This window comes from Drosophila teissieri, chromosome 2L (assembly GCF_016746235.2).
Source record: "Drosophila teissieri strain GT53w chromosome 2L, Prin_Dtei_1.1, whole genome shotgun sequence".
NCBI classification, from domain to species: domain Eukaryota; kingdom Metazoa; phylum Arthropoda; class Insecta; order Diptera; family Drosophilidae; genus Drosophila; species Drosophila teissieri.
Window position 1 is genome coordinate 8497026 of NC_053029.1, and position 22878 is coordinate 8519903.

General features: G+C 46.4%; 7 protein-coding genes across 18 annotated transcripts; 2 read left to right on the plus strand and 5 right to left on the minus strand.

The window, feature by feature from the left end:
* Positions 1-48: 48 nt before the first annotated feature.
* On the plus strand, positions 49-10585 carry LOC122611460 (protein cup). Its single transcript, XM_043784570.1, has 6 exons — positions 49-697; positions 1083-1946; positions 4544-5095; positions 5173-5917; positions 6013-6759; positions 10448-10585. Exons 1-6 carry the CDS (start codon positions 200-202, stop codon positions 10459-10461), a joined length of 3420 nt encoding a protein of 1139 aa, XP_043640505.1. The 5' UTR covers positions 49-199; the 3' UTR covers positions 10462-10585.
* LOC122611463 (probable galactose-1-phosphate uridylyltransferase) lies at positions 2472-4043 on the minus strand. Its single transcript, XM_043784575.1, has 4 exons — positions 3829-4043; positions 3543-3712; positions 3274-3479; positions 2472-3197 (listed from the first exon to the last, which is right to left on the minus strand). Exons 1-4 carry the CDS (start codon positions 3845-3847, stop codon positions 2540-2542), a joined length of 1053 nt encoding a protein of 350 aa, XP_043640510.1. The 5' UTR covers positions 3848-4043; the 3' UTR covers positions 2472-2539.
* On the minus strand, positions 7930-9508 carry LOC122611461 (serine protease inhibitor 27A). The gene has a single exon (XM_043784571.1). The coding sequence runs from the start codon at positions 9331-9333 to the stop codon at positions 7984-7986; it is 1350 nt and encodes a 449-aa protein (XP_043640506.1). The 5' UTR covers positions 9334-9508; the 3' UTR covers positions 7930-7983.
* Positions 10110-10888, plus strand: LOC122611464. Its single transcript, XM_043784576.1, has 2 exons — positions 10110-10373; positions 10448-10888. Exon 2 carries the CDS (start codon positions 10448-10450, stop codon positions 10670-10672), a length of 225 nt encoding a protein of 74 aa, XP_043640511.1. The 5' UTR covers positions 10110-10373; the 3' UTR covers positions 10673-10888.
* Positions 10821-13802, minus strand: LOC122611462 (protein cortex). 3 transcript variants are annotated; one of them, XM_043784574.1, is made up of 6 exons: positions 12589-12761; positions 12399-12530; positions 11920-12334; positions 11489-11860; positions 11276-11425; positions 10821-11215 (listed from the first exon to the last, which is right to left on the minus strand). In XM_043784574.1, exons 1-6 carry the CDS (start codon positions 12706-12708, stop codon positions 10953-10955), a joined length of 1452 nt encoding a protein of 483 aa, XP_043640509.1. In that variant the 5' UTR covers positions 12709-12761; the 3' UTR covers positions 10821-10952. The 3 variants fall into 3 exon arrangements, 1 of the variants encoding a protein (XP_043640509.1); XR_006325517.1 differs by lacking the exons at positions 10821-11215; positions 11276-11425; positions 11489-11860; positions 11920-12334 and adding an exon at positions 13014-13802 and having other exon boundaries at positions 12589-12726; XR_006325518.1 differs by lacking the exons at positions 10821-11215; positions 11276-11425; positions 11489-11860; positions 11920-12334 and adding an exon at positions 13014-13802 and having other exon boundaries at positions 12415-12546; positions 12589-12726.
* A 256-nt stretch (positions 13803-14058) lies between these two features.
* On the minus strand, positions 14059-20523 carry LOC122611840 (sodium/hydrogen exchanger 6). Of its 9 annotated transcripts, none has more exons than XR_006325562.1 (15): positions 19900-20523; positions 18924-19048; positions 18675-18863; positions 18320-18609; positions 18124-18265; positions 17718-18026; positions 17540-17651; positions 17320-17473; positions 17204-17255; positions 16921-16956; positions 16566-16762; positions 16392-16500; positions 16185-16331; positions 15096-15271; positions 14733-14943 (listed from the first exon to the last, which is right to left on the minus strand). XR_006325562.1 is itself a non-coding variant. In XM_043785186.1 (15 exons), the coding sequence occupies exons 1-14, from the start codon at positions 20228-20230 to the stop codon at positions 15100-15102; spliced, it is 2211 nt and encodes a 736-aa protein (XP_043641121.1). In that variant the 5' UTR covers positions 20231-20523; the 3' UTR covers positions 14733-14943; positions 15096-15099. The 9 variants fall into 9 exon arrangements, 7 of the variants coding, with proteins under 7 accessions (XP_043641115.1, XP_043641117.1, XP_043641121.1 ...); XM_043785186.1 differs by having other exon boundaries at positions 15096-15117; XM_043785180.1 differs by lacking the exons at positions 14733-14943; positions 15096-15271 and adding an exon at positions 14059-14387.
* A 494-nt stretch (positions 20524-21017) lies between these two features.
* LOC122625901 (neurobeachin) lies at positions 21018-22834 on the minus strand. Of its 2 annotated transcripts, none has more exons than XM_043805955.1 (2): positions 22666-22834; positions 21018-22610 (listed from the first exon to the last, which is right to left on the minus strand). In XM_043805955.1, exon 2 carries the CDS (start codon positions 22592-22594, stop codon positions 21185-21187), a length of 1410 nt encoding a protein of 469 aa, XP_043661890.1. In that variant the 5' UTR covers positions 22595-22610; positions 22666-22834; the 3' UTR covers positions 21018-21184. The 2 variants fall into 2 exon arrangements, with proteins under 2 accessions (XP_043661890.1, XP_043661891.1); XM_043805956.1 differs by having other exon boundaries at positions 22692-22831.
* Between the last annotated feature and the right edge of the window lie 44 nt (positions 22835-22878).

Here is a 22878-nt window from a genome sequence, read left to right on the forward strand (position 1 = left end):
TCGCTCTGGTATTCTTTCGGTATTTGCCCTATTCCTGTCCTGCTTACTCATCGTAAGAAAGCCGAATAACGGATCCTAAGATCGAACGAACCTGTGCTAAACGTGATTTCGTTCAATATTTTTCATATATTTCAATATTTTTGACCCGATCAAAAGTGTTCGTTTTAATTTTTAACTAAAAAATCGATAAATAGTGAGTATGGACCCCGTAAAAGAGGAGGCGATCGAATTTAATAGCCATCCTCGCGACCGAAGCCCAATGCAAATGGCCGAAGCTGAGCAAGAAAATGGCGCTGGCGCCCTGAAAATTGCCACCAATGCGGGTGCAACCGATCGGCCACCGCATCACCAACTCCCGCTGCCCGCCGAGGATCAGCACGATGAGGTGCTGACTCCCGGCGAGAAGGCCAGTTTCGAGTACCCGCCCCCGCCGCCGCCCCCAACTCCCGTCCAGGCTCCGCCGCCCACCAAGGCCACTGCTCTGACCGCCAGCCAGGAGCATGACGACGACGAGGCCAACTCGGAGAAGTGGGAGGATCCCTGCGCTCCACCCCCACCGCCTCCGCTGCCGACCAGCGCTTTCCTGGCCACCGGTCTGGGCTACCTCAAGCTGCCCGCCTTCAAGCTGAAGGACGCACTGGAGAAGGCCATCACCAAGCTGGAGGCCAACAAGCGGACGCAGAAGGCCAATCCCGAGGTGAGTGCGTTAAATACTTACATACTTTAATTATTATAACCTATGCACCCTGTCGCCTGATTGTAGATTTATATTAAAATATATTTTAAACTTAATTTTTCTTGGGTCTAGAAACCTTTGTAGTTGTCTAAAATCTTGGAAAACTTGGCCAGGAAATCACCACAAATAATAATGAAATAAAGCATTTATCACATAGTCTAAATACTAAACTAGGTAAATGGCATACAGGATCAGAACACCTCTGATAAATATGTCATTTCAAATTTAGTTAATATTGATAGTAGTGATATTGATACATTCGGCATTTATTTTTCATCGAATACAGACAGGTTCTCATATATACATCATGACGTTTTTTCAATGTTGTTTTTATTTTGGCAAACAGTCAGCTCGTTCCATCAAAAGCAAGAAGGTGGTGGCCATGGAGATGTTACCTAGGCGCTCGAACCCAGAAACGAATTGCGATGGGCCGATGACGGCCTTCACGTCCACGGCTATGATGCTGCACCCGAAGACCAAGATGCCCGAAGTGATTGTGGCGATGGAGAGGCGTTTTAAGATCATGCAACTGCTGGCCAAGCAGAATCGAATCCTTGAATCCATTTCCCGGGAAGCCATTCCGATGCATGGCCCCTCGAAACACCACCTGCACGAGGACGAGGGCCTGGCACTTCAAGTGCTCTCGGCCCGAGCATCCACACCGTACACACAGCCCTCCAGCATGTTGTCCTGCACGGCCGTTAGCTGTGATCTGGAGCACGACTCGCCGCGGAAGCAACAGGCCAGCAAGGAGGCCGTGCCGGACCAGCAGTCTCGCCAGGTGCAGCAGAAGCGTCCACCCGGCACGGGCACTCACAAGCCAGGAAGCCTGCGAGCGCCCAAGGCGTTGCGTCCTGCAGCTGCTCCGGTGGCCAGCAGCAAGCCGGTCAAGAGCTATACGCGCTCCCACCTGCTGGACATTCGCAACGGAATGTTCAATGCCCTGATGCACAGGTCGAAGGAGAGCTTTGTGATGCCTCGGATCGCCACCTGCGACGACATTGAGTTGGAGGGAAGGCTGCGTCGTATGAATATTTGGCGCATCTCGGACGGCACAAGATTCCGCACTCGCTCCACCACAAACAACTCAAACATGACCAACAACAATGAGTGCATGCCTGCCTTTTACAAGAACAAAAATAAGCCGCACCTAATCAGCGACGAGTCCATCATCCAGAGCCAACCGCCTCAGCCGCAAACCGAGTTCCAGGTGAGCACTGATTTTATTCGCAAGTTAAACATATATATTTGATGTCTATACAGAATAGAAACGGGAATTTAAACCACAATATAATAACAACAAAAATGAAGAGGGGAGATTAAGTTAAGTGGCTCGAATATCGGATACCCCGTACTTTTTAGTCCTTATTAGAATTTTACTAGTCAAGTCTAGTACTAGTCTTTTTTTTCTGGTAGATCAATTTTCCCTTAGGAAAAATCTGGCATTACTTCTATCGCTCAACACCATTTTCCTCAATTGCCTTCTTAACACCACTTAAGAATTGAATTTGTGTGTACGAATGTATTAGGAAAAGGGCGCACTTTTTCGCAGTATGGTATTAGGTAACACAAAGTCGCGTTATTCCTGCGCTTATCTGATAAATCAATGATTGCACTGCATGACCTCCAGAGGTCTTTGTCAATCATGCTGATCATTTGCTGGACCCTCCATACAGTCAAAGCACTAATCTAGAACATTTTTACAACTGATTGCAAAGTAATTACTACATTCGCATTAGACTATTTCCTTTTATTGAATTGTGTACCAATTGTCACCAGCCGCCTTTGCTGGATCGAGCGAAATCACTTCTGCAGATAATGACACTTTCCATCGACCTCCCGCAACCTTTGGGCCGCCTGCTCGGGAGTCAGATCCCGCTGGGCCATGGCCAGCAGTTCGAATCCCACCATGAACTTGCGCACGGAGGCAGAACGTAGCAGCGGCGGATAGTAGATGGCGTGCAGGGTCCAATGGGCACTGGATGCGTGCGCATGCTCCGGCCCAGTCGGTGCTCCGTGCCAGCCCATCGAGTAGGGGAATGAGCACTGGAACAGATTGTCATACTTGGTGGTCAGCTCCTTCATGGTCAGCGCCAAGTTGTGTCGCTGTTCTGTGGTAAGATCGTTGATGCGCTTGTTGTTGTTGCGCGAGATGAGCATGGTTTCGAAGGGCCAAGTGGCCCAGAAAGGCACCAGCACTACCCAGTCGCGATTCTCAATGACAATCCGCTCCTGGCGCTGCAGCTCCCGCTCCACATAGTCGGCCAGCATGGGCCGCTCGTTGGTGGCGTAGTAGGCACGCAGACGCTCCTGCTTCAGTTGCGGTTCCGTGGGCAGAAACGAGCACGACCAGATCTGGCAGTGCGGGTGGGGATTGGAGCACCCCATGGTGGCTCCCTTGTTCTCGAATATCTGCACCCAGGCGTACTTGCCGCTCAGCTCGTTGAACTGGCTGATCCATCTAGATAGGCGCAGTGAGATAAAAACGGGGTTTATTATGGGTACCTTCTGATATAAACCATAAATCCTCCACTTACTCGTCGATAACAACGGCGATTTCCGCTGCACTCATCGTGGGCAAAGTCAGATTCGATTTGGGATGGAAGCACATCACCCGGCAGTTGCCACGGGCGGGAGCTATCTGGAATAGGGGGTCATCACTGTTGGGCGGAACGGGCACTACCTCCACCAGGGCCGGGAAGTCGTTCTCAAACACATAGGTGCTCTCGTATTCAGGAGTTTGCTGATCACATAAAATGCATATTAGAACGCATGAAACATGTGTGAGGATTAGTTAGAGACTTACGATTCCATTGGGTCGGGTGACGCCGGGGCACAGGGGATTGGTGGGATCGAATTCGGGCAGCTCGTTCTTCTGCGCCTTCTCCTGCTGACCCGACCAAGGGCGTTGGGTGCGATGCGGGCACACCAGGACCCATTGTCCGTTCAACGGATTCAGACGTCGGTGCGGGTGCTCTGCAATAACATGCGATTGTATTTAAGATTGAGGTAAGATAGTCCACTGATTTGGAACCACTTGTTGAGCACCATTGAACTGTATCAATATTGGCATGGAATCCCTTTCCACCTACCACTGGCCACAAACTGCATCGTGTCGAAAGACTGGCGCTCGTATCACTCCGATCGGATTACGACTACTACTGTTTACCACGGATATGGTCGCTGCTCCGCGGTACAAGCGCAATGTCAACCTGCCGCGTTGCGATTACGGTTCCTAGTGCTGCTATTGCTATACCTATTCTGATTTTGATTCTGTTTCCGATTCTGCTGCTCAATCCGATCCCTATGCCGATGCCAGTTGAGCTGTTTTTCGCTTAGCAAAGCGCGCTTTTTCAGCTGCATTCCTCTCTTCTCGCTCTTCGGATTCCGAATCCACTCACTCGGCCGGCGAGCGTTTGGCTTGGCACGCATTCCGCCTTTCGGTTGAAGAATTTTCCATCAGCTTTATCGCTTCCACTCAGCTGGCCGTGCTGATATGGGTGTGTAAATAGTGTGGGCGCGATTGTGTGTGCGGCTAGTGATGCGCGTGGGTCGATAAGACGTCCATAGAGATGGCCGTTTAAGGTTTAAATATATAAATTTATATTTCTATTTTATCCAGTATCTATGCTAAATTATGAATAAATAAATTATAAAAAAGCCGTTTCTCAAGTCTATTCGGTTATACTGTAATCTCATTTTGTTTCATATTGATTCGCTGAGTAAGAGGTATCTGATAGTCGAGACACTTTTTATTATTCCTTTTTTGTGTGTAGAAAAATCTGAATTTATAAATGATTATTCCAGGATCCGGCAATTGTTAACCAAAGACGCATTGGAAGCGGTCGTTTCAACCATTCCAAGTGGGGCTACAACGAGGACGACTACCACTCGTATCACAGTGGCAAGTCGCAGCATATGGAGGAGGTTAATCCAAAGTCCCAGAACAGCAAGAACATGACGGTTATGCAGTTCTTCGACAACGGGGAGATCAGCAGTCAGTCTCAAGGCCGACCGAACACTCCTGTGATGGGCATGTCTACCAATCGGTCCGAGAACGATACCCTGCAGTCGAACGAGTCCAGTGATGATTTGAGTCGCGCCAACGAGAACTATGTGAAACGCGTAATGTCTGGATTCCTGGTTGTGTCGAAGCCCAAGTCACGGGATGTCGAGGATAGGCATCACCGGCGGTACAGGAACCAGAACGAGGAGCCGGAGTGGTTTAGCTGTGGTCCCACGTCTAGACTGGACACTATAGAGTTGTGCGGCTTTGATGAGGACGAGGAGAAAATGCTAAGGGAGGCCAACAAAAACCATGGAGTAGGTGAAATGGAGCGGGAGGCGCCAAAACAAAAGGTTAGCATATATCAGGTTAAACCTGTGACGCAATTTTTAATTTATGTAAATCAAAAATTTATCTCAACTCGCTTCAGGTTGACCATAAGTACAAATGGACGCATGCGGAGCCGGTGGGTCGAAGTAAATACATGCCCAAACACGACACAAACAACAATCATAACGTGGATAACATGAACAATGTTATGGCAGCCGAGCACCAGCAGCAAAAGGAGGATAAACGTTCAGGCAGTGGCCGTTCGTTTCAGTTTGATAAGTTTAATCACAGCCAACAGAATTACGAGGGTAGCAGTTATGTTAATCAGCAGCAGCCGCCACAAACCCAGCCTCAGCAAATGCAGCAGCAATCGAACACAAATACGAATAACTCTAAATTCATGTCATTCTTTGCCCGTGAGGGGAACTCTTCGTCGTCTTCGCTGAACGAGTTTTTCAAGCAGGCCATGAACCAGGGTCATGTCAACAATCCGGAGCAGCCCAAATCCTTGGGCCACATAGGTCAGATGCCTTCGGTGGATCAGCTGGAGGCCAAATGGCGTCGAAATTCGCTAAACAATGCTGGCGAACCTGCCAACAAGCAGTCTGATAACTTCCAGAAGCTAATTGGCTCACTCTCTGCGGCTAAGCCACAGTCGCAGGTGCCAGGCTACGATGCCATCTCCAACTTCATCATGCAGCAACAGCAGTACCAGCAGCAGCAACAGAAGCAGCACGTTATCATACAGCAGCAGCAGCAACAGACTGCCTTTTTGGCGGGCCTGCAACTGAAGGCGATCCTCGGCCGGGCCGACACCCAATTGCTACTACTGCGTCTGACTAAAGGTAAGGATGTGTGAATAGTTTAATAGAAAATTGTTTGTGTTATGCTTTTGAGTCGTTTAAATATTCAATGGTTCTTTGGTATGTTTTGTTTCCAGGGGAAATATCCAAGCACGGATTGCTGGTGCAGTTGGCCAACCCACGCTTGACAGACATGGATCGCGAGGCCATTACGGCTGTATTACAATTCACCAACACCCAGCAGCAGCAACAGCAGCACAAGCAGCAGCTGGACATGCTCTCGAGCACGGTTATCGCCAGCCAGTTGCAGAATCTCCACAGCTTGGCCATTGTCCAGCAGTCTCTTGCAGCCAGGCAGCAGCCGCAGCATAGTCCACAGACGCAGGCGCCACATCAACTGTCGCAGGAGGACTTGCAAGCGCATGCCAATGTGATAATGCGAAACGCTGTAATGAAGCGGAAAATGGAGGAGCAGACCTCCAAGCTCATTAATGGCGGTGCCAAGCATCAGACACAGCAGCAACATCTGAACCGTGGCCAGCAACGACAGGGTCGATCAGATGCCGCCTCGAATGCCCTGCTCCATGCCCTAATCTCTGGCGGTGGCAACAACCAAGCCTCTGGTCATCTTATGAGCGGACAGCCGCAGCAGCAACAAGCAAACGTGAACAATCGTCGTTCTGCTGCAGATGCCAATTTGCGATTCGCAGATAATCAAAACTTCCAATCTTTCGAGTCCAACCAGCCGCACTTTGCAACGCAGTACAAGCAGCACTACCAACAGTCTCAGCAACAACAGCCCCATCAGCAGAATTTGCACCATCAGAACAACTCTGCAGGCGGCCATAACTTCAGCAAGGCCCAAATGCTGCCCAACAGCGGGGGTAAGTCATTTTAGCTCCTAATTTAGAAAATCTATTAACAGATTTAATCTTTTAATATATAATGCTATGATACATTCGTGTAGTGGGACCCCCATTGCACCTTGACAGCACAATCACCTAATATAAAGATAGAATTATAGTTTCGTGTTAACTGGGTACCGCTTTATGTGCATTAGGGTTTTGTTATAATTAATAAGCTGCTTTATGTTCTCTTCTTGGCATTTCGCTTGTGTCTGACTCAGGCAGTCAATTCTCAGACGTATTTTCGAAAGCAGAGCAAATATGCGCTTTCACGTAATTTTTGTAAACGGGTTTTTATGACTGCAAACATTGCACACTGTTTACAAGTCACCAATGCACTTGATCACGTCCGGGATATACAATCTGTTGATTCAGATTACCACTGAAACACCTCTACAAGGATGAGCTGGCTTAAGTTTCGATTCAGAAAGATCAATAAGATTAAAGCATATATAAAACATAAGAGGTTGGGCATTTAGTCAAACATAATATATATTTCAGGAAGATCTTTTATGATCAAAAACATTTTAATGCTCCTTTAGTCATTTTGATAGTAAATCAATTAAACTGTTGAATAGCTATCGACCACTAGCTGCGCTTAAATTCCCAAGCTTAGCTGACTTCCTTGTTTGTTCTAGAGATCACCAGAACCTGGCTTGCTGAGCAAACTTCAGATTTCCCAATCGAACAACATCTCAGCCAGCCCCTGAGTCATGGGTTCTATTTGCCGCTGACTATGTGCGCAATCCATCGGTTACCCATCGATCTCCCCATTGGATATTGCCGGTGTTACGTTCGTGGGACATTCCCAGTGTTAGCAGTTATTTGCATCTCTCACTTGATTGCTGGCTTTTGCTTTCAATTGTTCGTGGCATGCCTGGGGCGAGGCATAAATAATAAAACAAACATTTAACGACAGCACCAGTGGCTTTATCAGCCAGCGGAATGTAGCGAAGTGTAGATGGGAACAAACTCACTGAGGGAAGCGTCGCCACGCACGATTACTGAAAGGGGGTCAAGAGCAAAGCTTCGAATCTCGTGTAGGATTCAGCAAAATGTATTGGGAAGCTGTTCACTTGCAGCACTTTTCACATCATCGCTTTTAGATGGCCTATCTTCGGTTGCTGGATATAAAACTAAGGCGTAGACTGTCATTTGTTTGTAGATTTATTGCATATTTAAAGATAAAACCACCTGAGAGGCTTAGTTCTGGGTGCTGGGTGAGTGGACCTTTCCGGCAAACAATATGTTCCCGGTAGACTCCTCCTCGATGAAGAACACAAACGGCCGGTTCACATTGAATTCCTCGACGGCGGTGCTGCCTCCGAACTTGTTCTCGATCTCAACGACAGTGGCAGCATAGGCTTCCGTTCCCTTCTCGTTCACATTGATTCCGGCCTTCTGCAGGATGTTGGACACCTTCACCTTGCCGGCGACATCAGCGCCGCGTGTTAGTCCCGGCAGCGATGCACTGTCCTCAAAGATTTCGCGCACACCCAGGCTGCGTAGCGTCTCCTTGAGGTTCTGCTGATAGTCGAAGTGGAACTTTGGCAGCGTCACCTTCACTTTCACCTCCTCCATCGCCCACTGAGCGCTCTTTAGCTCGTCGTTTTCCAGGTTCTTGACCAGGTCATGGATGCCATTCAGGGCGTAGGGCAGCAGCACGAACAGGGAGTTCTTGCCCTTGTAGGGCAGACGCAGAATCTGCGCCTTCAGCTTCTCCGATGTGGTGTAGTAGAAGTAGTCCGTCTGCTCCATGAATTCTACCCGCGATTGGTCCATGCTGCGGAAAAAGGGACCCTGGAAAGTGGTGGTGAACTGCCGCCGCCACAGACCGTTGAAGTAGATCAGATTGGTCAGCAGCATTACGCTGCTGCGCACGTTGTCCGGGGCCACCAGCTGCTGGAGTCTGCCCTGCGTGATGTTGGCGGCCCAGGCGTTGATGGCGTCTGCCGCCGCCTCGGCATTGGTGAAGTCCAGCGCCTCCACTTCGCTGTCGTAGAAGTGTTTCAGTGTGGCGGTGAACTTCTGCTGCGTCTCGATGAAGCTGTCCGTGAAGAGCTTGGTGCGCACACTGAGCGTCTCGTGGAGCTGGTTCTCCTTCTTGAAAGAGTTGAGGGTCTTGCGGTAGAACTCCCTCACATTGTTCTGCGACCGAATGTCTGTCTGCGTGTTGGCCAGCTCCACTTGCGTCTGGGTTCCGGCTCCGGCCGCCTCAGCCAGCAGGGCCAGCACCAGTTTTACGGAGAACGGCGAGATGATCACGTTCTTCTCGGCCGTCTCGTTCTGCAGCACGGTTTTGAGCAGGTGCCATGAGAACGGATCGTGCGAGTCGCTCCGGAAGGGCACGAAGGTATCTATGTCGTCGTAGATAGCAGCTCCACTGGGCAGGCTGGCAGCGCCACCGGGCAGCTTGTCCGTACGGGTTTCAAATACGCCTTGGGGCGTTGTGGTCGTCGGTATGGAGTTGGCGTTGCCCGTGGCTAACGCACTTAAAAACAGCGGCAGCAGCATCGCTGCCAAATTTCCGCCCATCTTTGTCATCTTTGTCATCTGTGCTTCCCTTTGCTTCTGCGTCTCGATCTTCCTCGGATCTTTGCTTTCGCCTCTTATTCGCAGCAAAACAACTGTTAAATGCGGGCTTCGGTGAGGCGAGCGGCGAGAGAGCGCCGGTGGAGCTAGCGATAACCGTTTCACGCGCCGTTCCAACTGAGAGTGACTGGCGCGCCGAGCGGACTGTCCATTTTTAAATCCCAATCCCAGTTCCAGCTTCAAGCCGCTCTCGTCGTGCTCTGCTGCAGTGCTGTCTGCGCCGCAGTCGCCTGTGAATGTGTGAATTTTTTTGTGTTGGGACTCCCAAAGTGGAGGCAAGCATACGTCATAGAAGTGGGGAAGAGTGCACTCAGAGAATTTCCATGCCTGCATTGAAATACATATTAATTTTGAATAACAATTCCTTTATTTAAATGTCATATCCAATTGTTTTATTTGAACTTCATACCTAATATAGGAAAACAATTTGAATTCTTCGTTGGTCACAACAACATCCGCCTTTAACCGGCCATCCCCATTTCAGTTATTTATAAATTCTGGCATAGTCACCAAAGATGGAAGTTTGCGAAGTTTCAAAAACTTCGTCACAGTTTCTTTCACGTCTCGTGCAAATGCCCAATCTAGCAAGTTTACTAATAGCTATGAATAAAAATTTGAATTTCAAATAAGCTTATGTTGTGCCGTAGATAATCTGGCAACACTAACAACTCGCATAGAATTCAGTGTTGGTAAGGGGTGGCTAAAAAAAACAGCTGATCCGAAATCATTTCTCATGCTGCGTTGATGTAACAGCAGCCGGCGAAGGAAACTTGTGCATTTAATAAGAAATAGTAATAGTAGTAATAAACAGCCAGAGTAATCGCACGTGCCATGCAAATACGTCGTCCGCGAGGTGTCACTGTTCCGCAATTGATGGTGGTCACGGCAATTGGGCTGCTGGGCGGTATTTACATTTGGCAACCACTGATTTTAAAGTACAAAAACGAGAACAAACCCGAGGCAGAACAGCCAGCAGCAACTGAAACTAGTGGACCCACAAAGTTAGACCGCACACTTAACCTTCATCCGGTGGCTAAACTCACTCATTTTATATGTATTCCGTTCTCACCCACAGATGAGTTTCATTAACGGCCTCAAGAGATTCGCTACAACGACCGTTGGTCTGATGGCCATCGGTATCGGATCCACCGTTCTTATCTACACCACCCATCGCCTTGCCATCAAACCCCATCTTGTCGAGAAACGCCGCCTGGAAGCCGAGGCCTGCGCGGAGTACCTCTTCCAGCAGGAGGGTCACTCCCAGGTCGGCCAATCAAGACCCAAACAAAGCGGATATTGAGCCAAGGATGCCAGTGCCTCCATAGACATCTTTACATACTTATAGCCTAGTGATTAGTTACCAAATTTCAACGCTGTAACATGGTGAACAATGGACTTTTACTTTCTTACCTATAGTTTGAGTGCAGAGGCCCATCTTCTTATGTTCATTTTAGAGTTAAACAGAATGGAGTTTTTATGGAAGTAATATGAAATGAATAAATAATGAAAAGCACAATTGGTTTGAATAAAAGACTAGAAACATAACACGATTAACACTTAAAAACAACACTGTGATCTGTTTATCGGATGCCTTTGTACAGGCTCAGGGAGCTGAACTTATCCTTGGCCTTTTGCTCCTGTCTCCTTACGATAGCTTCGCGCTTGTGGGTGGGAAAAAAGTTCCACAGCGAAAAGGTGTCGTCCAGTCCGCCAGTAGCAATGTTCGTTCCATCTGGATTCCACATCAAAAAGAGGGTGCCGTGATCCTGATGGGGCAACAAGTCAACAACGCGGTTTAAGGATGCCAGGACCACAATTTCGAACACAGCATTGTCCGAACCATCTGCAAATAACAGAATATATTATTCTAAGCAAGCCCCGTGAATCCAGTATGAGTTCTTACCACGCCGAATAACGTTGACCAGCAACTCGCCCGTGATCTTGCTGTATGTTATTGTCTTTATAACTATTCTGCGGTCCCTGCGCCTGTACGAAGCCACAAATTGTCGGCGCGGCATGTTGAAGATGAAGATCGATGCAGGACCCCGCTCTGCTGTTGAGGAAAAATTGTTGTTGCTGCAAATATTATAGTAATTATTAACTGCCACTGACTCACCAACGGCTAAATCCTCTCCAGTCCACGGATGCCAGTCAAAGACCATGGACTTGCCGTCTAGTCTCAGCAGACGAACCTTAAACTCGGCATCGAATATGACAATTTTGCCATTCGTATCGCTGGACGCGAAATACTTATTGGTGGGAGCGAACTTCATTTTCTGCACGGGGTGTCGATGCTCGCGCAACTGCATCACGGTATTTAGTTCAGGCATCGCCAGCACGCAGATCAGGCCGCACTGAGTGCCGCAGACGAGCTCCTTGCCTTCGTGGGACCACTCAATGCAACTTATGTAGCCCATAGACTTGCGGAACAGCTTGCGATAGGAGACTAAGATCTCCGTAGGCTTCCTTACCTCCCACAGGTCCAGCACTTGTATGCAAGAGGAGAATTAGGGCGCTTAGGTTAAGGATGTTTGCGGACAGCTATACCTGGGTAGTTTCTATCCATGCAGCCGATGGCCAGCTGTTTGCCGTCCGGCGAGAACTTGAGGGACGTGGGCGACTCGACGCTGAAGACCATGGTGCTCTCGTCCAGATTGCGCCACAGCATGATGTCCTGGCCGTAGGTCATGGCCACCATGCCGCCGGATGACCAATCCATCATATTGTAGTTGACGGGGCTGCAGATCCCCGCCATCTCATGAGTGGCAATCTGAATGGCGTATGGTCGCGGCCGTGGATAACATGGCCAGTCCGAGTCGGCGGAGTCGCTATCCACATCCCGGGATTGTGTACCTTGCTGGCTGCTAAACTGAAACAGTCGGCGCTCCCGGATCCCAAAGGTGCGATTGATGTTCGATATGAAGCCGCTCTGTCGCCAGTAGCTAGCGGTCAAAGTCAAACCCTGATTGTAAAAGCCACTATCAATAATGGAAAGGAAAATATATATCCAGAAGTTCTACGCCCACCGTTTCGAGGATATCCCGCTCCTTTGGCTTGCCAATGTAATTCAGGTTGAACTCGATGTTCTCCCGCTCAAATCGGTTGGGTATGAACCTATCGCCGACACAGAACACCTCCTGCTTCTTACTGGTATCACTCTGCGCGAAGAGGGAACTGGACTTAGGTGGTCAACTTGTTTTGGGCCCTTCGTCTCACCTTGTAGGCCGCCTCCTGCTTCCAGTTTTCGCGTCGCACCTTTTTGAAGGGCGGCAGAGACTTTTTGTCTACCGTGGAATTTTTGATGGGACTTTCACACACACTCATTTCGACGAACATTAGAACCTTTGTGTTTTGCTGGCGCCATATTAAGTTGTCATCGGATGAGGAAGAGGAATCAAAAGAATCATTACAGTTAGAAGTACAGTGAAAACTGGATAAGACCAATTTTACTGAACTATACTGACCATTTTTTAATGTCGGTTATTTGAAGTGTGGATTTTGTACTTTTGGTATTTTAAAATGAGAATTAAAATGTTGTTTTAAAAAGTTTATTTTTTACCTTAACTTTATTTAGTTTATACCGGTAACTCGGGTTATTCTAGTTTTAAAATCTATAGTACTGGAAAAATACGATGACTAACCGGTGGAGCGTCTTATAGGTGTAGTCCACAGGTTGCCGCAGGAGGGGCAAATATCGCGTCTCTGCAGGTAGGTTTGGATGCACTCGCGATGGTACTGGATGTTGCAGGACGCGCAGCGGATGTCCCACAACACCAGGCATTTGCACAGCGTGCAGTTCTTGATGTTCTCCCCGTGGTTGGAGCCCAAGTAGAAGCTGAGCTCGACGAGGCTGCGTGGACCCAGGTAGATTCTCTCGTCCACCTCCATGAAGTAGCCCATTTGGGTCCACTTCTGGAGCAGCTCTTGCATGCGGCTCTTCTTCAACGGCTTTGAGCTGGCCTGCATAATGATATCGTTGTAGGCGCCATTCCAGGCGATGTGACAATCCTCCTCGGAGGCGATCTTGTCCAGCAGTTTGGAGAAGTACTGGCACTCCTCAGCAGTCAGCCCGGTGTTGGCCACGCTGTCTGGCGTGGCGTCCGTCTTGGCGTACACCAGGTACTCCTCGGCCTTGATCGGATACTTGATGAAGACCAGCGACTGGCCCAAGTCACTAATGGTGTCGTTAATCTCGGCCACCAGTGCCCTTATCGCCTCCTTACTGGCGGGCTTTGGAGTCTTGTGGTTGGCACACAGCGGCGCCAGGATGTCGTCGATCAGCTCGAAGCTGAGGAAGCTGTGGTTCTTGCAGGCGCGCAGGAAGCCGCGTTTCACTAACTCCATTTTCACTATCGCTAATCAGTGATTGCCTACGTTTCAAAACAATACCAAAAATACACAATTCGATTGGGAAGCGCGCCGTTGCAGTGTGCCCAGCTTAGCAGGGACATAAAATACATGAAGTGAACTTTGGTCACACCGAGGCGCAATATTTTCAAAAATCATCGAAAATTTGATTTTTGAATTTAAAGAGTACTCGAGTTCTTTTAGCTTATTGAGATTCAAATGTGTTATAATTTATATGTCGCTTTTGTTTCTATTAAAATATTTGAAATAAAAAAAACATTTGAAATATTCATTTTTTTATTTATTTTGTTTTTGACTTAAAAATTAACAGCACAACAATTAATATTTTCATAGAGCTTCGCTTTGTTTTAAATACAGCGTATATAGTAAGAAATGGGGTTCTAGGTAATATCGGAAAATGTAATAGATCAGCAAATAGATCTGCTTTTAAACTTAAAAATAAAACCGAATACAATTAGTCCGTTTTCAAAACGATATATTTACACTAACTTGCTTAAAACGAAAAAGCTATAAGTTTATGTTGTGTAAAATACATCAAAAATTGAATAGTATTATGTTTGCCTGACGCCTTATAACTTTTTTCCGTAAAATCCTAAGAGCCGGATTCTCGTCGACACCGGACTTTGGACATGCTCCAGAATCTCCATCTGAATATAATATGGTTTGTGGTTTTCGGGCGATTACAATATACATGTTAGCACATTTTTCGATGTCGAATAAACAAGAGAAGGGAAATATGTCTATAAGTATTCGTATAAACTTTAGCTAGGCCATTCAATTTGGCTTGTGTGTATATATTTATATATTTTGGAAAACTAAGTAGATTGCAGACGCAAGTTGTAAAAATAAAAGAATCAAAGAGGCTAAATATGCATGTAATTTATCGTGTTATAAGGTATGGTATTGGTGTACGTCAGCGCTCAATGATAGCACGCCTTTGTATAGCTTCTGTGCCCTTACTGATCTTAAATAGTTGCACAACAACTTTTAAATTATCCGATAAGCTTGATTTAATTTATGTTTATTACTAAATTACTAGAGTTCCGAATCACATTTCATAAACAAGGAGAAACTGAAAAGTAATATTCTAATTTGTACAGTTTTCACATTTTCGATTTCAAATGAGACCAATTCAATAAATAACAAAAGAAAAGTAAACACTAATTGAACTTATATGTAAGCATTTCGATGATCGCCTCCAACCTAAAAGCAAACAAAATCATTAACAAAAACTGAGACCACTGGGATTTATAAATTAAAGTGGAGTGATGGTTATTTTCGACTTGAGATGCGCTTTTATGTACAATAGGCGTTAAGAAAATGAGGAAATCAACTGCAATTGAATTTGTACTTACATGGTTAGTCGCGTGTTAGAATCTAAGAAATTAGATTATGAGGAAAAATACAGAAATTAAAAGTGAACCATATAAACGAACATTCCTGACTGCTGTGCTCTAAGAAGCTTTGGTTAATCGGATATCAATTTCTCTGACTCGGTTCGGTTCTAAGTTAATCATGTCTGGGTCTCCGTCTGTGCTTCGTTTCAACAGTGGGTTTACCAAGGAAAAGTAGACGGAATCGAACAAAAAATGTATATATAAATAACAAATAAATCAAATACAAAGATAGATAGCCCGATCTTTCGATTACATGAAATTATTAGTAACCAGGCTGATTTCATTCGCTAGGTGATGGGCTTCGTTCAATTGAACAGACTTTTGTATGGGCATTACCAATGTTTAGCATTAAAACGTGACCGGTTGACATAGATTAGATTATTGTTTTTGGATGAATGCAGTTTGTAATTAGTTGTTGGAGTTGTTGATATTGTTGTTAGAGCAACCAAAGTTAAATTGATAGAGTCCGCATGAGTTTGTTAGATGATTGATTGTTTGATTGGTCGAAGGAAAGACAGAAAGAAAGAAAGATGCCGCATAAATCAATAAATAAATTAGATCATCGCCGAGAGAGTTGTTACATTTTGGTTACATAAGTATATTTGGTAAGCATGCATTTAGTAGTAGTTAACAGTCAAAATAATATTACATAGGTGTTAAATATACTGGAAATCGCTTGCCGTCGCACAAAACTTAAACAATTAGTCAACCATATTGAACGGTGTAAGTTACTGGATCTTCTTCCGCTTACACCACAAATTTAACATTAAAATTATACAAAAGCAAAATAACGCTAAACAAAAATCACATTTTCACGGCCAATTCATATAACAATATACATATAACAATGTCTACTTTGCCAAAGTCTCTATGGTGTAGATTCTTTCGGATTTTGGTTTATCTGAGGTTTTTCGTTACTTTGTTAGTGGCCAGCTTGCTACGCTTAGATTAGTCTTTGGTGTCTGGGGTGCTTCGCTCATTCGGTTATTCAATATTTCGGTAGCTAGCAAGTAGATGGTGATTATCGGCGGTGTACTTGATACTTACGCGACTCAGGGAGTTTCGCCGCCCCACGCCCACGCCAACGCCCGAGCCCGGTCCCGCTCCGGTTGCATCCTGGCTAAGACCGTTCCCGGTATCATTGTCTATGCAAATGTCCGAGTCCGAGTCCACGCGCCTGAACTCGCTTCCATCCTGAAATTAATCCCAGACGATGAGGATTCTTTTGTCTGCTTACTGGACGGCACAACTCACCTGCGTTAGCTGCTGCGTGGTGGTAAGCAGCCTGGCAATGGGGTTGCAGCAAACGGGCAGCGTCTCCAGCAAAGTGGGTCGCGAGTGCGTCAGCAAGGGCTTCATGTACCTTGGAGTGGATAGCAGAATCCGTGAGTGGAATTCAAATAACGATTGCTTGTTGCTTGTACTCACTTGGTATCGAAGTTTCCCCAGATCCTAGCCAGAATGGCCTTCTCGTGACTGTTGCGACGACGACCGCCGCTTGCCCCGCCCAAACTGCCGTTCGGACCGTCCACTGGCGTGTCCAAGTTTGAATCTGTTCCACCGGACAGGCGCACCTTCCCGCGACCTACTCCACCGCCCTCCACATCCTGCAAATAACCATCAGACTAACGCAGAGTTCCATTAAATGATATTAGCTCTACTTTTGACAAATTAAAAATGCAGAGAAAAGTAACTAATAAAAGATAATAAAGAGCCCGCAAAAGACTCGAGGGAAAGTAATAAAACCAAGAATATGTATTGAATGATCATTGGCAAAACCTACCGTCTGCGGATGTGAATTGTCCATTGAATTGTAAACCTTTTATAGCGAATGGTTTAATGTATTAAAGTGCGCAGAAATGTATAAGTAAACAAAATCGTGAGTTAAAAATTATTCTTTTAAAGGAATGGAAAAGAGAAATTTGATATTGAGCAATGTGTTTGCAGCCACCATGCTTGTAAGTATTATCAGAATTTACAGAATTTGCTCCATACCCAACAATCTACTAATCTTCCCGCAAAATTCGGTCTACGGCACGTATGAACGCTATACTTTGTATACTCACACTGTGTACTTGATAGTTATTTAGTTGTTCAGTCTCATCGTCCACGCCAACGCTGCAATCGAGATAGATTTTGTGACAATAAAGGGGAAGCATTTAAATGTACGCCATGCACTCACGGTATTTTCAACCAATTTAGCAGGAAATTGGCGGCCCCACCCTGAATTACAACCGTAAAGATGACAATCAGCGATGTGGCAGTCAGCATAGTTTGTCGTGCATCCGACACTGTATTTCGGATGGCCAAGGCAAAGGACATGGCGCCACGAAGTCCTGTAATATATATAACGTTAAGGATTGTTAAGGAAAATATTTGGCACATTGTATATAAAGACTTGCCAGCAAAGAACAGCATATGCTGAAAGTTTGATGAAATTTTCGGCTTTCGCTTAATATTCAGCAGCCACGACAAGGGATACACATTCACGGCCCTTCCTATGGCAGCGCAAATCTGTGAAGAAATAACTAGTTATTCGCGAATACCTTTTAAAGAGTTTCCATATTGAAATGAACTTACAAAAGCTGTTATAATAAACCCGGCGTCAAAATGATGCTTGGGAAAGGTGAACATCGATACGCCAATATAAGAAAAGATAAAGTTCTCTGCCAGAAAGTTTAAGAGCTCGAAGATCTGCTTTGTCCTTTGGCGGGAATCCTCCGACAAGTTGTTGTACGTGTAGTGAGCCTGACAGATACCGCAGAAGAGCACGGCCACCACTCCAGTAAGTTCTGTTGCCTCAGCCAGCAGGAAGGTGCTGTAGCTCATGAGCACGAAGAGCGCGGACTCTAGTAAGGGAAAGTCTCGAACCCGAGTAAATTTGGTCATGTGTGGTGAGAGTTAAGGATGTCACTAGCATAGCTGTTCTAATTACATGTTTACACCTTAGATTATACTTAATCGTTAATGTTTTTGAAAAGGATATCAATGCTGTCAAGCATCCCATGGCCGCGCCAATCATCAGGGATAGTAAGAAGATAGAAAAGAAGTCGCTCAACGAACGTAGAAAAGCTGTAGTTTCAAATTCCCCAGTATCGGAATAGTGTTCACCATAATTTTGAATGGCTCTGCAAAATAAATTATGTCTTACTAAACCCCAGCGAAAAAATCAACAAACTTACCCACTAAGGACAATGGCCACGGCATCGTTGAGCACAGATTCGCCCAAGACTAGCGCATATAGGTTTACGTCGACCCGAAGATCGTTAAATATGGCTAGAATGGTGAGCGGATCTGTGGGCGATATCAGAGCTCCAAAGTATAAGGTGTCCAGGAATGAGAAATCTCTACTCAGGTAATATGGCATCAGTTTCACACAGCCGTACATGAAGCCTCCGATCAGGAAGGCCGACAATGTCGTGCCCACAATGGCAAACATAAGTATGGCACCCAGATTGCGAAAGAAGTATTTCTGCAAAGGCAAAAAATGCACTCAGTAAATTGTGTTCAATACAATATGCAGCTCGATGAACTTACCTTTTTCAAGCTATAGCCAGCATAAAAGATAATTGGGGGCAGGATAATATTGAAAAAGACTTCCGGATCGAAGGTTGCCTTAAGATCGATTTCGTTTTCATCCACATCGTATACCTGTCCGCGAAACACGTAGGCATATGTCTTAATTCCCTCGGGCGGCTTTGTGCCATTTGTCTGATTAACGGGGTACTAAAATAAGAATAAAATTTGAATTAATATTAATATTATTTGTGATCAGTATTGACTTACCCTAAACCACAGGGTATCAGGCGGCAATTTATCGCTGTACGTTGGAACTCCTTGAGGCTCCACTTTCATGTGAACCAGTGTGGCGGAGGTGCCGGCATACCGTATAATTGCTCCCACAATCAAGCCTGAAATGGGGTAAACAGATAAGCTCACGCCAAAGCAGCAGTTTGGAACGGAAAAATGTTTAAATGTAATGTAATTTTGCCGAGTCTGGAACGGAATACAGCAAATATGACTGTTTTCTGGACTGACCTATCGCAAAGCGAGAGTGTGACTAATAGCCGCTGAGAAATATGCTTAGTCAAGCCTTATCAAGCCCTATCAATTAAGCAGCACTCAATGCCCGTTGCGATAGCACACATTTCTGGGGATGATCAGTCGAGTTGCGCATAACGAAAAGCTTTCACTGACCCTGTTGGGGTATGCTAAACAATCTATTCCAGCTTACGCCAGAGCTGGGCTTTGTCAACGCCCAGGGCGACCTGTTTTATTGAATTGTTTCATTAGCTTCAATTAGTCGAAAGAAATCTTGTTTGCGCTTTTATTGCCGCACATATATAAAATTGTTAGAATAACAAAGTACTCGGCGCGTTTGGCGCGATCATGAACGAGCAGTGAAAATACATTTGGTCGGAAAAGCCCAATGATAATGACTAACTAAGCACGTCAAGGTCTCGTGTACAATATCTTTGCCCCAGTGCATTAGCTATGCTTGCGTTGCGTGCAGGTTCTTCTACGGTTATCGATGTTACTTCTGCCCGGGGTGGCTTTTACTGCCTCCCATATGCTCGCACGTAATGTCACGGCTGGCGTGTCCAAAGGCGTAATTCGAAATTGGTGACAACAAAGAGGTGGCAATGAAAGTGGCAGGGGCCACAATCGGCCAGGTGACCGATAATCAAGCGATTCGGGCTCAAGGAAACATTGCCAAATGGTGAATCAACGAAAGGGAAAGCTCCCTGTGCTACCAACGTACCGTAGATGACGGCCAATCCGGTCTCGTGGAGCCAGGAAACGCGATGATGCTTAAATAGCCAAATAGTGAGCACAGTGAGCGCCAGAAGGAACACAAAGACGAGCAGGTCGAGACTCTGGATCCGGTGATTAAGCGTGGCCTTGGCGTCCAGCGCAATGTCCGTGTCCGTGGCGCTGCATCCAGGGGACCAGAGAACGCATAAGGCCACTCCGACTAGCAGAAGCATGCTGCTCCGCCAGCGCTCTAGCCTCCTCGGGCGACTCCCAGCGTCCCTATGCATCCAGTGTGGCGATGTCATCTCTACCTCTGGGTCCACATCGCCGTGGGACATACTTTCTGCTGTTTCTTCCTGCGCCTTTCAGCCCAAATCGATTTTCGCGTAATGTTTCACGGGTTGGGGGGCGGTGGTGGAGGTGGAGGTGCTTGAAGCGCGGAGCAGGACGACCCCGCTCAGGCGGTGCCGGGGGAGTGTGTGGACCTCCTTTCGCTTGGATATTGGATGCACCGCACAGCCGTTACATAAAATAAAAGGGTTTAAAAAGAAGCTTTACAAATTTCTCAGCGCCGCACTCCGCTAAAAAAAACAGTTTGTTCATATGGAAACAACCGTATGCGACTGCGGTGTGACCGCATGCCAGCAGTGAAAAAATACTGCCTTTCAGCAAGAGCGGTTCTGTGAAGATTTTAAAAATAATCTTAGGTATTGATTCATTTACATTTGCATTAAATACTCCGATTTCCAAGCCAAAACCTATTATTCGGGGCAGAACTAAGCGGGAAGGTGCAAAAGCATGTAGCTTTCGGTATCGATGTATGAAAGTGCGAAATTCCTTTGAAGACCACTTTTGAATGGAAATCCTCGCGGCAGTTATCCAATTTCACAAATAATTTGGCAAATATCACTTGAAAAGACCAAACCCTCGACCACATTCGTTTCAACAAGTCTGACAACACACTTTCTGCAAGGATACAAGATTTTGAAATTTGCCGGTTATCGATAACTCTTTTCCTGTCTGACCCGCCAAACGCGCCACCTAGCGCTCGTTTTTAAAATACGGTTAGGTAATTGGCGCTTTAATTGAAATATACAAATTATACAAATTACAAACAGTGCGGACTTGTTATTGTGCATATTTATTTGGAAAATAGATATATTAGGCAACCTTATGCCAATGCGTCATGTGATTTTGAGGTACTTTGTAGGATATGTGCATATATAGCGTAGTGAAATATATGCATCCGCACGTACATAAAATCCAATTTGCATTTTTCGATAAGTTAACTTCTACTCCTTGCGCGATATGTAGATCAAACTAAAAGCCAAGCTGCAGAATAATATGGGATAGCTAAACTTGAGGATTCTATGGTTCATTAGACGCCGCAAGAAACTTGAAGGTTTGCCAGTTTGCTTTAGGTCCGCATCCATTTCCTCTTCGATCTCGGTTTCCATCTCCACCTCCGCTTCCGTTTCCTTTTCTTCCGTTTGCTCACTTTCTGTCAAGTCTGGCGCTGTATCAGCTTCGCTGTTCTGTTCCGTTATGGTCTGCAGAAGGTGACGCAGTAGCTCCACGTTATGCTCCGGATCAAACAGTTCTTCCAAAGTAACCATCCCTTGATTGCTTTCCATCGACCCATCCAGCGAGGGATAGGCAACCAGTTCCGGTTCCGGTTCCGTATCTATGCACACAATCTCATCCGCAGGTTGATGGAACTTGGGGCCCAATGTTTCAGTACCCTTTTCGATTTGTTCACGGATAAGCCTGTCCTGTTCGGACTCGCCACTTCCACCAATGACCATTTCGAGTTCCTCCATTACCGATTCGGGTACACATTTTGCGGATTCTTCGCCTACAGCATCCTGTGGGGTATCTTGAAGGATCTCTGTGCATTCTTCTACTGGCTCTTCGGCCAACTGTTCGAAAAGTTCGAATTCCTTTACAGATTCTATTTCCACGGCAGTTTCCTTAATTTCTGAAAATTCCTCTTTCTGCGCAATTTCTTCCTGAACCATCTGTAAATTCTCTGCCGGGAGTTCTTCATAGACTAGACGATTTTCAGGCTCACTAGGAAGAGTTTTCTGCAGAGTTTCGGTTTCTGGTGTCATATTCAGGCCAAAACTCTCGATACCATTCCCAACATCGGAGACTGCATTTTGGAGTTGTGTATCCTGTTCGTCATCACCGGGCTGTAGATCTTGCATATCCAAATCATGAAGGGCCACATCGGCCTCCATTTCGGCGACGACACGTTGAAGTTCTCTGAGGGTCTGCTCCTCTTCCAGTCGGAGCTCCATCTCGCTGCTGGTGGCCGGAATCCTGTCGAGCATTGTCTGCTCCATTGGACTTGGTCTGGTCGACAGCGGAGTCTGCACCTCGGTCATCGAGCAGTCCAAATTGATGCCGGAGTCGTCGGCCATCTGCTGGCTTTTCAATGAGGTGCGGCTCTTGCGCTGGACCACCACGGAACTATAGACCCGGCTGCTGGCACTGGGACCCATGAAAACTGGAGCCGGAATCCTAGTCCTGGTCGCCGAACTGCGAGAAGGCCGCAGCTCAGTCTCCGACGAGGAAGTGGCAACCGCATCACTATCGTCATGCATTGGTCGACTTTCTTCGGAATTTTTCTCATTCTTGTTGTTCTCAGTCCTCTTCAACTCTTCCTGCGAAGGGGTTGGCTGCATGTCGCAGCTGGCCATCGTTGCTATTTGGGGGCTTAGATGGAGGATGAGGTCAGCACAATTTCGTACACCACTGTGCCCCAACTTACACTTCACAAATGTAAGCAAGACTGACTGAATTTAACCTGGTTAACTGGTTCGACTTCCGTGTAAAATTAGATTAGGGTTTTCAGTAAGGTTTTTCCTTATTTCGGTGATCAAAACGTTCCCTAGCGTAAGTGTGCTCGCCTAACTGTGGCAGTTCAACTAACTGAATTGACAGCCGACGTCTCCTGGTTTCACCTGCCACAGGGCCAACTTGA

What these genes read in the sequence shown, in the direction of transcription:
- LOC122611463 (XM_043784575.1), bottom strand. An exon ending in TCACCCGACCCAATGGAATC is followed by an intron (nt 3,480 to 3,542) that starts GTAAGTCTCTAA and finishes TTATGTGATCAG; the next exon opens with CAAACTCCTGAATACGAGAG. An exon ending in ATCGCCGTTGTTATCGACGA is followed by an intron (nt 3,198 to 3,273) that starts GTAAGTGGAGGA and finishes GCGCCTATCTAG; the next exon opens with ATGGATCAGCCAGTTCAACG.
- LOC122611462 (XM_043784574.1), bottom strand. Translation starts at nt 12,708, where the DNA reads ATGTTCGTCGAAATGAGTGTGTGTGAAAGTCCCATCAAAAATTCCACG. An exon ending in AGCAGGAGGCGGCCTACAAG is followed by an intron (nt 12,531 to 12,588) that starts GTGAGACGAAGG and finishes CTCTTCGCGCAG; the next exon opens with AGTGATACCAGTAAGAAGCA. An exon ending in TGGAGAGGATTTAGCCGTTG is followed by an intron (nt 11,426 to 11,488) that starts GTGAGTCAGTGG and finishes TTTCCTCAACAG; the next exon opens with CAGAGCGGGGTCCTGCATCG.
- LOC122611464 (XM_043784576.1), top strand. Translation starts at nt 10,448, where the DNA reads ATGAGTTTCATTAACGGCCTCAAGAGATTCGCTACAACGACCGTTGGT.
- LOC122611461 (XM_043784571.1), bottom strand. Translation starts at nt 9,333, where the DNA reads ATGACAAAGATGACAAAGATGGGCGGAAATTTGGCAGCGATGCTGCTG.
- LOC122625901 (XM_043805955.1), bottom strand. Translation starts at nt 22,594, where the DNA reads ATGGCCAGCTGCGACATGCAGCCAACCCCTTCGCAGGAAGAGTTGAAG.
- LOC122611840 (XM_043785180.1), bottom strand. Translation starts at nt 20,230, where the DNA reads ATGTCCCACGGCGATGTGGACCCAGAGGTAGAGATGACATCGCCACAC. An exon ending in CTGATACCCTGTGGTTTAGG is followed by an intron (nt 18,864 to 18,923) that starts GTAAGTCAATAC and finishes TTCTTATTTTAG; the next exon opens with TACCCCGTTAATCAGACAAA. An exon ending in CTAAATTGGTTGAAAATACC is followed by an intron (nt 17,256 to 17,319) that starts GTGAGTGCATGG and finishes TCTCGATTGCAG; the next exon opens with CGTTGGCGTGGACGATGAGA.
- LOC122611460 (XM_043784570.1), top strand. Translation starts at nt 200, where the DNA reads ATGGACCCCGTAAAAGAGGAGGCGATCGAATTTAATAGCCATCCTCGC. An exon ending in AGCCGCAAACCGAGTTCCAG is followed by an intron (nt 1,947 to 4,543) that starts GTGAGCACTGAT and finishes TGATTATTCCAG; the next exon opens with GATCCGGCAATTGTTAACCA. An exon ending in ACTACTGCGTCTGACTAAAG is followed by an intron (nt 5,918 to 6,012) that starts GTAAGGATGTGT and finishes TTTTGTTTCCAG; the next exon opens with GGGAAATATCCAAGCACGGA.